The sequence below is a fragment of the Asterias rubens genome, chromosome 19, assembly GCF_902459465.1.
Source record: "Asterias rubens chromosome 19, eAstRub1.3, whole genome shotgun sequence".
NCBI lineage: Eukaryota > Metazoa > Echinodermata > Asteroidea > Forcipulatida > Asteriidae > Asterias > Asterias rubens.
In genome coordinates, this window is record NC_047080.1 from 677,942 (window position 1) to 691,090 (window position 13,149).

General features: G+C 36.3%; 1 protein-coding gene across 1 annotated transcript; it reads right to left on the minus strand.

Moving 5' to 3' along the window:
* Positions 1-779: 779 nt before the first annotated feature.
* Positions 780-12,572, minus strand: LOC117303198 (suppressor APC domain-containing protein 2-like). Its single transcript, XM_033787336.1, has 6 exons — positions 11,692-12,572; positions 9,303-9,451; positions 2,974-3,129; positions 2,485-2,586; positions 1,837-1,989; positions 780-1,446 (listed from the first exon to the last, which is right to left on the minus strand). Exons 1-6 carry the CDS (start codon positions 12,452-12,454, stop codon positions 1,318-1,320), a joined length of 1,452 nt encoding a protein of 483 aa, XP_033643227.1. The 5' UTR covers positions 12,455-12,572; the 3' UTR covers positions 780-1,317.
* Positions 12,573-13,149: the final 577 nt, after the last annotated feature.

Here is a 13,149-nt window from a genome sequence, read left to right on the forward strand (position 1 = left end):
ATATTGCTTACTTCTTTAGTAAACAGTCAAAACCGTTCTAGTGTAAGAGGTGTTTTCTTCAGAGTGGAATAAAGTGAATGAACAAAACTCAGTTTCTTTGTGTGAACTTCTTTTGTGTGAACTTCTTTTGTCAAAAAATGATAGAGTAGTCTACAGAAAAGAAAAATTTCAGCACCTCTAATTGGCACAGAATCACAGAATTCCAGCGTCACAAATCAATGTTTATAAGAATGGCAAGAAAATGAAAGAGACATTTTGATGGTAAAAAAAAAACAGAGGCAGCACAGTTTATCACTCTCATCTCCTGTTGTGATAATTGATCAATATGTGATGTCGGTGCAAAAACATCAGACACTATGTGCGTGAGTTTGAAACTGTCCAAATGTACCTCTTGTAAAGCGCGCTGAGATACAATTTTTTTGCATGAAGCATTTTGTTCGAGATACAACAATTTGGGGAAAAATAAAATAAAATAAAGATAACTTCACTTTGTAGCCAATGTGGCTAGGGCCAAGGTCAATTAATGTTCAATAAAAGACTTGTAAGTAAGATAACATAAATAAATAAATAATAGTAAAAAAGTTTATCTATAGACATTCTCAGAGCTGCTTAGATGACGAACCTGTTGACCAACCTCAACAATGTTTTAAGATACACATGAAAAATTAGAATGCACTTTAATCTTTGAAAAAAATTTCTCTGAAAGATGGATACTTCCCCCCAAACACTCCCCCGAACCCTCCCACCCCCCCCCCCCAAAAAAAAGAAAAACCCCCAAAAACATTGTTTTGCTTGTGACCGTATGGTTGCCGGTGCTTACCAACTTCATTAACTTCAGTCGAGCATCCCTGCTCATGGAGGTCCAAGTATCAACTCTTTCAACAGCTGATAGTGAAACAGCTCCTTCAAGGAAGTACGAAGCTGTGACACCAAGTGATGACCATCTTATTCACTCCTTAGCAACACATCAGAGTACTTCCAACATCAACTTCCTCATACTTGTGAATCAGAATAAGTTTCCCTTTGTACTTGCTACAAATCTGTCTTCAAATACAGGCACTTAACAGGTTGCATATAAAAAGGCACATTTTAACAACTTTTCACCTTTCACTTCTCAGGTCAACCCGGACCAATCCTTATAGTCCTGTGAACAGACCTCATGCACTTGACGTCTTTAGAATAGGGCGCCTCCTCATAGGCCGACCCTGTGCGCGACACATATAGCGTACAAAATTGTGCATTTCCATAGTTTTCTCATCGTTTAACCTCTAAGATGGCGGCTGAATGACGTCAATGCATAAGGTCTTTTACCTTTCATCAGATGAAAGTTGTGTTGTTTGCTATCTCACTGATGGGTTTCTTGCCTCTGGATTCAAACAGCTGTCTAATGAGGGCTGCCTTGTCTTTTTCCAGCTGGGTTATCAATTCACTTTTCTGAGACACCTCCTATTGAAAAAATAATAGTACTAAATTAAACAAGTTGTTTTCAAAGTTCAAAAGTTATGAGAAGTAACAATAAAACACAAGTGCACAGTTTCTTTTAGAAAGTCGTAAGAATTTATCTTTTGTGAATGACAAACTGAACCCCCCCCCCCCAAAGTTCATAGTTTGATCTTGAAATGGTTTGCTTGTTACATCATCATTTAGCTGAATTAATCTTTAAACAAAAAATGCAAATCTGATTGTTGTTAGTAGTAAATTTTAATCACAAGATTTTGCACCAAGTTGATTATTTCATCCTGTAAGTTAAAAACAAAAACTAAACATTACAAAGATTTAGATTACTAAATCTAAACCATCTAAACCATCCTTTACATCATCAAATGCAAATCTGACCTTGGTAAGTAGTCTATTTTGATCCCGAAGTTTTGCTACAAGTTTGTCGTTTCCACTTCCACTGCTAGATGTGCTGCTTGGACGTAGCTTCGTAGGCGCCGATTGTGAGGGCTGAAACTTACTCATAGCGAGGTTCATATGATCTGGAAAGTCCTACGACAGGTATTTAAAAAAAAAAGGGTTAAGCGAGAAAATTGAACACAATTTCTTAGTAGCTAGCAACAAGTAAGGCTGTTGCAAAGGGCGTTGTCTAGTACTTTCTTTACTTTAATGCACAATGATCCTGCCAGATGTAGCCATAGCCAGTAGCCATCAACTCCGACATGCCCTTAGTCATTTTAACTTAGTCACATACCTATGAAAATTTGGGCTTCATAGCGTATTTTTTTAAGGTTGTAGATACACTGTTCATGAATATGACTTCATTTTACAGATGGAAATATTTCATAGAAAAAAAAGGTTCTAATATGAAACTAAGCTAAAACAGTGATGTTTTTTGTCTTCATCATACCTGTATAGTATCTTTCTAAACAAAGTTTAAGCAATTCCTTTTCACTGAGAGGTCATAACCAGCAAAGGTAACACAATCTGTTCCCTCCAAGATTTATGCACCACTTACAAGGTTAAAAATACAAAGTAAAAACCAACCTTCTCTGGGTTTTCCATTAGATGTGTGAGTTGTTTATTGATCTCAAGAATCCTTGCCACACGATAGGCCAAACGGTCTTGTTGTCCTGACGATAAGGTGTCCTAAAAGGAAACAAACAAAGATGAAAAAAACTTAAACATGAGTAAACAAAATTTGCTAATGTTTAGATTCAGCATCTCAGTTTTGCTTTTCTACTTCATCAATTCAAAGTTATTAATTTGGCATGTATAAGGGTAAATTACAACTTGAAAAAGGAGTGAAATGTGTCAAAAGTAAGCTTGAAGAACAGGGAGTCTGTACTTGTGTACCTAATAATGAACAAAGATACTAAGAACTTTGTCTGACGTTTATGGTTTTGCTTCAGCCATTGATAGTGACAGTGTTGAAGGATGAAGAATACAAAAACCAATACAAGTACATGCGGTAAATAACCCAGCCTTTCCTGAAGACTCAGACTGACAAATATAACTTCAAATTACTAATCTTACCTCTCCATGGGTAAACTGTGAGTTCCCAGAGTACCCAGGCTGTCTTTGCCTGACGTAGGCTAGCTGCCTCTGGTACCAGTCTTTTGCTCTATCAGCTACCTCTAACCCTTGTAGTAGTACATCTCGCTCCTGCTCTAACTGTTTCATCCGTTTCAACTAAAGAAAAAATGACAGATACAAGAATGAGAAGATACTCAAAAATAAATTTGCCGAAACTCGGGAGAGTACATTTTGGTATGACAAGAATAAGCCCATTTCAAACACAACAACTTTTTTGTTTCACCTGCTCAGTATGAACAGAGTCAATTTTCAAATAAAGGCCTGAAGTTTCTCATCTATGTGATAGGAGAATCAGTATTCTTATCAATGGGAGACTTTCTGGGACGATAGAGGGCAGCAGACTTACCGGGTAAATCCATTGTTCTCAGAATTATGCGCATGTTCTGAACTACGTAAACAATGGAAATTTACCCGGTATGTCTGCTGCCACCTAGCGTTGGAAAGTCTCCCATTAGTGACTTATACTACAACACCTCTTCAGTTGCTACCAGGGACACACCCATCCATGAGGTAAAAATACACCTGTCTCCTACTCAATTAATCACTGCAGAACAAATTGTTAAAGATTTCTTAAAACACACATGAACATGAAATTCAGCTGATGAAATTATCTCAATATTTCAGAGACTGATGATGACAGACAGGATGTTTATGGCTTCACTGCAACCCACGGACATATAGAAAGTTAAGATCACGGTGAAAATTTTAAACACTAAATATTTAAGGGTTTTCAGAACAGATTTCATTACAAAGTCCATAAATAATTAGTGCACGGTCTTTTCTGAAAAAAAAGCAATGTAGAAAGACAGATCTACTAATTTTACTAAAAGTGAAACTTTTCTTAGTATTGTTAGAAATAGTATGATTAAATTACGACAGGTGTATTAACAGGTCAATATTTTCCCCTTATTTCCCCACTCTTTGGCAATATGCTGAGTCAAGAAGATTGTTGACTTTGAACTGACAAAATATGGTTTTGATTAACTTTCCCAACAAGTGTGGACTGCATGCTGGTGCACATTGTTTGGATACATAACAAAATGCCAAAGTATTTGCACCACAAACAAACCCCCCTACTATTGTGTGACCTCTGGTTTTAAGATTTCACAGAAAACAATGTTATCATAATTAACTCCCAAATGTTTTCAATTTAAACTCTTGTGATAACACTTTCATACTTCGCCTGACTCTTGTTATTACAAAAAGTTAAAAGTGGTTTATAAAAAGTGGATTAAGAATTTCCTTTTTGATGTGAATTGCTTGGGTCAATTAGGCAAGTGTTCATGCATGAAACCCTGGGGGGTTGGAGGAACAACCTTTGTTGACCTTTCTTGAAAATGTGTTCATATAAAAATAAAACATGCATAGCAACATTTCATTGATAATGTACAGCATGAGAAATTGAGTTGAAAAGTGGTTTGAAGAGAAGGGATTAATTTTTCTTGTTGATAAATACACTTTGGTTAAGGTTTATCATACGATCCCTGTTTAACTTTACAGGAAACAGTTCTGGTTTACACAGGTTTGGAGAGGATAGTTATATCATATAAAAAATATTGAGAGAAACACACAGAAACGGTAAGATCCACAACAAGTTTAAAACTAAAAATGAAAGTTAATCAAGATTGCTAATTAATGACTACAGGAGTTAATGAACTCGGTACATTTTGTCAAAAACAGGCACAACATTCAACAAAATGGAAAGATATCGTCTTAAAACTTCAAAGAAAATGCTGTTTAGAAAATTATCTCTTTGCATTTGAAACATGCTGGTGTTGATTTTCTCTGTTAACTTAAAAATCAAGATACCATAGACCAATGAGAGGCATGTTTCTCTTACAAAATGACTCACAAAATGTTTTTCTTTCTGATAAGAACGCTTGAACACCGAACCATTCTTGTCTGACAACCATACCTCTGGTGGTTGCCAACATGACTTGGCAACATGATTTGGATCAGCAAACAAAATTTCTTTCTTTGTGATAAATTAACTGAGTTGGTTACGCACTTTGTGCAGCAGCAGGCTCCACGCAATGATACCATAAACGCATTCTGATAAAAGGACATTTTAAGAATGATTCTTAACAGACATGTGAGATGGATTAAACATTTTAGGTTCTCGTGTTTTTACACAGTTCACAAATCATGTACCACTTTAAGATCATAGTGTGATTACATTTCTTGAAACTGTCTTCATATTTCGCATGTTTGGCTATGTATAAAAACAGTTTTATGGGCGACCCTTTCAGGAATTTCCACCCTCCCCTGTTTTAAACATCCTGGATTTAATTAACCCAACTTTTTTTGGAAGTTTCATCTTCAATATCTTTCCAGTTTAGAGAATGAAATCCTAATTGTATGGGAAAACATACTTGTTTTGATTCACGAGCATCATCCGCACCAAGGTAAATCACAAACAAAAAGAAAAGAATTAAAGACGTATGTTATTCCTCCCCAAGTTAAGATTTCCAACAGATACCATTAAAGATCAACCTGAGTTCACAAATCACAAATAAAACCAGTTTATTAAACTTTCTAGATTGCACATACAGCTCTGAGAACCAAGCTTTTTAAAAAAAAAAATTAAAAAAAATCCTAAAAAGTTGAAGAACTCTGCTATTAATCTGAAACCTTGCAGATTCAAAGTTAGGTTTTAAATGACCTTTGAATGTTGAATAGAGTGGCAATTTATCCTGATTCAGTTCCCATCTCAGTTTTCATCACCCTGACCCATGAACCCTTTAGGTTTCTGTCCATTCCAGTGATTAATCCCAAATCTTCTAACATGTTTTATATGTATACAATTTAACAGCAAAGAACAAATGAGCATTAGGCCAAAAGTAAGATCAGATTTCCAATTCAAGCCTGGATTCAATTTGACAAATCTATTTATTCCCAGAATCTGCTGAACTTGCACTTATGCTAACATTGGCGTAAGATTTCTACCACCGCAAAGACATTCCTCAGCAACCTTAAGAGTTTGTCCAAAGTTTAAGTTTCAGGGTAGGTTTCGACCACAAAAATGTGGCTTTTGATCAAGCCCCCATTAAACTTTGCTCTGTGACCGAAAGCAAACAAACAGAGAAACTATGCACTTGTTATAAACTTGTATACCACAGTGTTTTGAATAACTGCATACCAGGGCTATGTGTACCAAGTTTTAATGTGAATAGTCTACGTCAAGTTGGGTGAAAACCCATGATACAATCTAAATCTTAGTGTAGGATTTAAAAACATATCAATATAAACCACAAGGGAAACTGACTGACTGATTTAAAATCATAATAAAATAAAACAATCTATAAGGACATTTATAACAACAGGTACTCATACAAATTTAAAATCTACTCTGCCAGTGAACAAATTTAGAGTAAACATATTTACTAAATTCTTTTGACCACAAATAAAGCAATCTTTAAGGACATTTTATAGCAAAAGTACTCATTTTAAATATCAAAATAACTGCCGGGGAAATTATTATGTATTTTAAGGAACAAATTTACTAGAATCTTTACACAAAACCCAGGCCGTTCAATTGCTTACTACACCCAGAGAAAACCAATGTGCCAAGAGCAAACCCCTTTCTCTTCCATTTCTAAAAGATTACACAAAGCATGAATATCACTACCCCCAATAATATCCTAGACACCACCCAGACAAAAACACAAAAGGCCTGAGGTGGTTCTACAGTGCTCCTTTTGTCTGACCCCCATTAAACATTAATGGCAAACAATACCAAGCCCTATCGATTTCACTCAGGGTGCAAGTTGGCAGCTTTTAGATGGGAATTGTGTAATCCGATCAGCCACTGCTTGGCTTTCGAGGAGGGTAAAACACCTCATGTTTGCTGAGGATTCAACTAAAATCAACCCCCTTCTGTTAGAATTTGTCTTCCTTTAGCTTCTTAGCACCCACTAGTGTTTGCAGTCTTGCTTTATTCCAAGTTATGTTGTCTCAAAAAGTTAGTAATAAGTAGTCACGAGGAATGATAGCACCATCTAGCAGCAATTTTTTTTTATGACCTGATGTATTTGTGACCACAAGACTAAAAGGGGTCTTGGAATAAGACTTTGAGTAATTTTGTTTGCGAAAACCCAAATCTGTTTGTAAGTTGTAACAGGACCTTAAACAAACTGACATATTGTTGCAGCAATAACAAAACATTCTGGAATTCAGTTTTGATTCATTCAAGAAGCAAAGAAGGGATAGACATGTTCGGACATGCTAGACAAAAGGGGATCCTATGAAGTAAATTGTCTGTATACACACATGCAGCAAGATAATCCAACTTCCTTGTCAATAATACCAGTGTCGGAATCCTCCAGCCACCAACCCACTGTCCAGCGTCCACCACCCACAGTCCACTCAGGGAGCAATTCAATGACCCTTGTCCTTGTAGAAAACTGGACACTAGACAGTTAATCAATTAAACTATTGTGGCAATAGTTTATGGTGGGTGTTTGGAAGGCATCCAGAGGAGGTTACATCCCACATTGTTAAACCTGCTGTATGGATCCATGAGATGACAACGGCCATTATTGGACAGTCCAATTGGACATAGTTTTGAGAAAACTTTGTTGAAGGTGAAACAAGAAAATAAGAATTTGCCCTTCCCTCTGTACATATTCTTATGATTTGCCCGTTTCTGTCATTTGCTAGATTCAATTTCAAAATCTTAAGAATTAAAAACTTTGGCTTCTAAGCCTGTTTCTGCTATAGAGAGCAAGGTTTTTGAACATAAATATTTCCGCACAAACAGCTTTTCCTTTTATTTCTACTTGTAGGATTGTTACTCACATTTTACTAAGCATTTCTTTTACAAATCTGTTTTAAAAGTTATAATGTAAGAGCAAGACTTAGGCTACAAGTAACAAATGTTCAGACACTAAGTGTTCTAATTTCGAAAAGCACTTTTCAGTTTGGGATTACATAATCACAATCGCTGAATAATTCATTATTTCACCTATTTTATTGTCAATAGTCAACACAGGAAGCAGAATATAGGGTCTCTGTGTTGTTTTGAAGTGATGCTTGTGAGTTTCCATTATTCATAACACAGACTGGATCCACGATTGAATTCACCAAGGTCAGAGTGCCAAACTCATTGACAAATTTGCCAACAAAACACACATGGAAACTTGATGCATTCACTTTTGCTTTTGGAATGTGAGTGAAACTCATAGAAGAGGTCAACAATTACTACATTGAGGAAATAATTTCATCCAGTAATTTGCATATTAGCAAATGATTTATTCTTAGCATGTTTCACACTGAATGTTTAAATATTGAGTGACAGCAAATCATGATTTTTGAGTCACTCTGCAGGCTAAACACACAATAATTTATTGTTTTTATATGCTTGTTGCTATTTAGTACTTTCAAAACTTCAAATATTCCCTAGCTCCCAATTACAAATAATCACTCGTTCCAACTTCAAATAATTGTATGACCAAATATTCACTAGATCAAAAATTATCAAATATTTACAAAGGCCTACATGTTCAAATAAAATCCATAATAATTATTCAAACATTGCCAATAAGTCAATCCCTAAAGTCTAAGCAACTAAAACCATGAACCTCTTTCAAACTATACATCACTGGGTTTTTTAATTAATTTTTTTTATCTTAAAATTTTTGATTCCCATATAAATCTAATTGATTGTGGACCTTAGCTAGCTGTCTCGGTGATAAATGGCTATTGTTTGAAAACACATGTTTGTGTAATTCAAACAAAGGAGAAGGTGCAGCTGCTATATTTAGATAGAAAGTATAATAATTAATAAACCCATATATGAATGATCTGAATGAATGAATAATAAAATAATAAATAATACAATGGGCAGCTGCTTATGGTAGTGTTCTGATGTTTAAAAGCATTTTTTTGTTACTCAACTAATTTGTTAGCAAAGTTCAAATTACAAGGCACTTTTGGGGTTGAGAAAGGGAAAAATCTCTGAAGTGGAATTTGAACCCATATCCGCTGGATAGACATAACGGCACTCAACCAACTGAGCTATCTAATGTTAGCAGTCTTTGTTTTCGGTCAATACATATATTATTTGTTCATGGAAACCAGTTCAACCAAAAAAAAAACAATTACATTTTTTTAACCTGGTAGTTTCCCTTGTGATGTATTGCTTGATATAAAAGTTTGCTACAAAGTTAAAATTTTCAATAAGTGAAGAAAATTGCTATTTTTTTAAAGAGAATTTCCAAGAATAAAATTTGAAGAATAAGGCGACAGGAAAAATAAATGTGAAAACTTACCAAATTATAATCAATACCATTGGTTACAGTGTGGCGTCTTGGATCCTCTCTCTTTGTGCGTTCTTTGGTCTCGGGTCTCGGTTTGGGTGAGTGACCAGGGGAACGTCTCTCAGGATGACTACTGCTGCTTTCAACCCTCTTGCCTTCAACTTCAAGAAAGTGAAAGAAAACAATATAAGCGGTTATTTAAAAAAATTACAGAAAGATCTCAGCTAAATTTAAATTTGTATTTTTACATTTGCCTATAATAGATGCTTTCACCAACTAATTTGAGTAACTACAGAAATGTCAATGTACATTGAATTGTACAAGCTCCTTAAAATTGCAGAAGTTTGCAACAGCATTCTTATTTCAGGGGTCAAATAAGAAGAAAACTCAATCCACATAAAAGAGCTTTGTTTTTTAAATGTTCTACATCTTGCCTTTAATAACTAAACCTATATTTTGTATTTTAGATTTGAGATTAAATTAACCATTTTAATACATCAGGAATTCTACTTATCTAGGTATATGTTTTACTATTAGGTTGAATGCTTTCTAAGAATGTTACAATTTGGTTTCTTATTTTTTAATTTGTCCATAATATGTCAGCGCCCTAAAGCATGTCTACATGATTAGGGGCACTACATTAGTTTTGGTATTATTTTTTAAACCTACCAGTTCTTGGTTAACAACCATTAATTCATGGTGAAAAGTTACGGAATATAAAGGTTTATAAAGCACAACCTTGCCAATTGTTGATAACATAACTCACTTTTGAACAATGTGAATTTTTAATCTTTGTATCCCTTTACATAAACTCAAAAACATGTTGGTATGTCAGGAATGGTTTGTATTGTTAAATAATGAATATATCTGTTTGGTAAGATACGGTAGGCTAAATTTCTAATATGGACTTCATTCAGTGTACAAACACTCTGCTGCCAAAACGCAACACAATCTAGATTAGGAGCATGCACACTTCACTACACTGGACTGGAGATTATTTTCATAACCTTGTTAGAAAAACCACAAAATGATTTTGTATCTATGCCTGATGGCCTTGCTGAATATGAAGTATTTTACTTCACATGGGTGCTTCGGCTACATGACCTTTGAAAAGTACGTTTTCTCTTTTTGCTGAAAAGATTTACATGACCCAAAATAATCAACAATGGAACAAAACCCTCTTCTGTCAAACGCTCTCCACATGTTCCATGGTTACTTCACTTGAAAACATACACCAAACTTCTTTAAAGGATTAGGGGATTACAGAATTTAGCGCTAATTGACAAGGTGTGAATTTAACAGGTTTTATATAACACCCAAGCAGATCCTTGCCATTTGATTGGAGGATTGTCCGTCACGTGATAGCAAATAAAAGTACCATTGCACGCTGAGTCACTCGCCGTGCTTTTTCGTTCCATCCGAAAAGTACCATTGCACGCTGGCACGCTGCCAGCGTGCAATGGTACTTTTCGGATGGAACGAAAAAGCTGAGTAAAAACATCACTGCATGCGCGTGTCTTTGGTAACGCAGCAGGTGTTACTGCAAGAAGGCATAGTAAAATTACTAGCATTCGGCTTCTACAGTTGAAATTGTTTGTTTTGAAAGTTGTTTCTTTCAATCAAAATGACAAAGTTCTACTTGGATGTTATATAAAACAAATAATGAATGTTTTTCATTCGTGCAATGGTGCGAATATGTTCATTCGTTGAAAGCTGGAATGTTCCATTCAACTCGGCTCCGCCTCGTTGAATAGAACATTCCATCTTTCAACTCATGAACATATTCGCACCATTGCACTCATAAACATTCATTATGTGTATATTAACTGATGATATAGGATTGTAATTTCATAGGGCATTGCCAGTGACACCATTCCCTGGACTTGTCATGAATGCATTATTTGAAAGAGATAATTTGACAACAGGAAACTTCCCTTTCTCATATAAAAGCTGTCACAAAGAAGCCATTTCAACAATGAAACAAATTCAATGTATGGTGGGAAATGTTTGTAAAAGTCTTCAATTTAGCCTTAAATCTGTTACGGTCGAAACGTCAGGCAACTAATTTGGTTTTTCATTTAAAATGATTGTTTGAGCTCGTAGTCTTTGCTGATAAATCCCCATAATCTTTGACAACAAAAAAGAAAGTACAATAAAGTACAACTGTTTTTAACAGTTTTCACTGAACTGAAAAAGTGAGAACATTTCTGAGAGCTTATTTCAAATTTAAAGTATTTTTTAAAGTACAATATAATCTTATTCAACAGCCATCTATAATTCAATAATAATAAACATATAACTATATCGGTTACATTAATTGTTCATCATGGATTAAAAGAAGGATGTCTGATTCAGTAATTTAGCATAATAATATCCAAAAACACTTAAAACATCTTATTACCAGGGGAACTTGGATGAACATAAAGCGCCCCTTGACTTTTCCTTTGAGGATGTGACCCCATCCTTCCATGCCCATTCACGGGTGCACTTGCCGGGAGTGGGTGCCTGGGCTGATACCGTTCATAGTCCCCGTCACTACGCCTCGCTGGACGGTGTGAATCCTTCTGAATCCTCGGATGAAACGGGTCGTTTGAGTTAATATCACCCGGTGGTGCTGACCTCCTCTGTGGCTTCGTCTCCCCCTTCACACGATGCTTAGGGTAGAGTTTATCCTCACTATATTTAGCTTTCTGCACCGCGAGTTCCCAGTTCCTTGAGGGGTCCATGTTGTTACTCGATAGCGACCGTGGCCTGCCGTTCTGCCCACGGGGAAGCTCCGGTGCACTCCGTGCCCTCACAGCCATCGGTCGAACCACGTTATTCGGTCGTACTGTTGCCATATTCGGGTGTCTGTCTTCTCTCCCCTTCCCAACACCCCTTTCATTGTTTAGGGATAGTTTTATTCCACTGCAGAACCGGTCAAAGCTGAGTTTTCCGTTCTTTGGAGCCGCTTTCCTGAGACCGTTTAGCACGCCGAATGGCAGGCCGCTCGATCCGCCCTCGGAAGCCCATCGTTTCTCGATCTCATTCACGTGCACCAACCCGCTACCATCTTCGTCTAAAATATCAAACAGCACTTTCAGCGAAGCGACGAAAGCTTTTGGGAACAGGTCATTAGTTTCCAGCGGCCTCGACGTTTGTTTTAACAGAACTGAGGTAGCCATTTCGTACTTTTCACATTATCAACTGCACCAGTCCACCATCAGACAACCGTCAGCGCGAAATAATTCACCAGACTTGGTTGGAAATTTTGTTCTACCCGCCGCACATTCTCACATTGGATTCGTCAGGGAGGTGCATGTGTGCGGTCGTCCGTACACCTGTCACCTGTTGAAATGCGGACGGTTTCTAACTCCCCAGATATCCAAAAGAATCCCACTACGAAAATCTAATTTTCAGACATAAAATAAACCTTTTTCATTTAATTCTTGATCAAAATTACTCCAAATTAATAATTATCTAATTTATTTGAACAAAGGTATTATATATATATTTTTTTTTATTGATGATGAATCTAACCGTTTCTATTTCGCCTATTCTGCAAAGGTGGTTGGTGTTGGGCAAGTGGGGGCGTTTGTTTAGCAACATGTTATGAAAGGATTTTGTCAGTAGACATACACAAGCGCTTTCCGATCGCAACGCACATGTACAGTGATTATTATAGCTAGTGGTCGGCTTAAAAACCACAAAAGATACTAGCTAGTTTGTCAACAAACGCGACCATTGCAATTAAAGGCATGGTGAAGAGAGCAAACACCAGGAAATACCAATATCAACTCTTGGGGCAAACAAAAGAATAATTTATTACTCAGTCCAGGAGGTCAAGATAAGATATCTTGAGCAAACCTCAGACACAAAC

Bases quoted from the DNA above. Each gene is read 5' to 3' on its own strand.
- LOC117303198 (XM_033787336.1), bottom strand. From the start codon at position 12,454: ATGGCTACCTCAGTTCTGTTAAAACAAACGTCGAGGCCGCTGGAAACT. The intron at 1,990-2,484 runs GTTGGTTTTTAC...TACCTGTCGTAG, and splicing joins TAATGGAAAACCCAGAGAAG to GACTTTCCAGATCATATGAA. The intron at 1,447-1,836 runs GTCAGATTTGCA...TTTTTTCAATAG, and splicing joins AAAATAGACTACTTACCAAG to GAGGTGTCTCAGAAAAGTGA.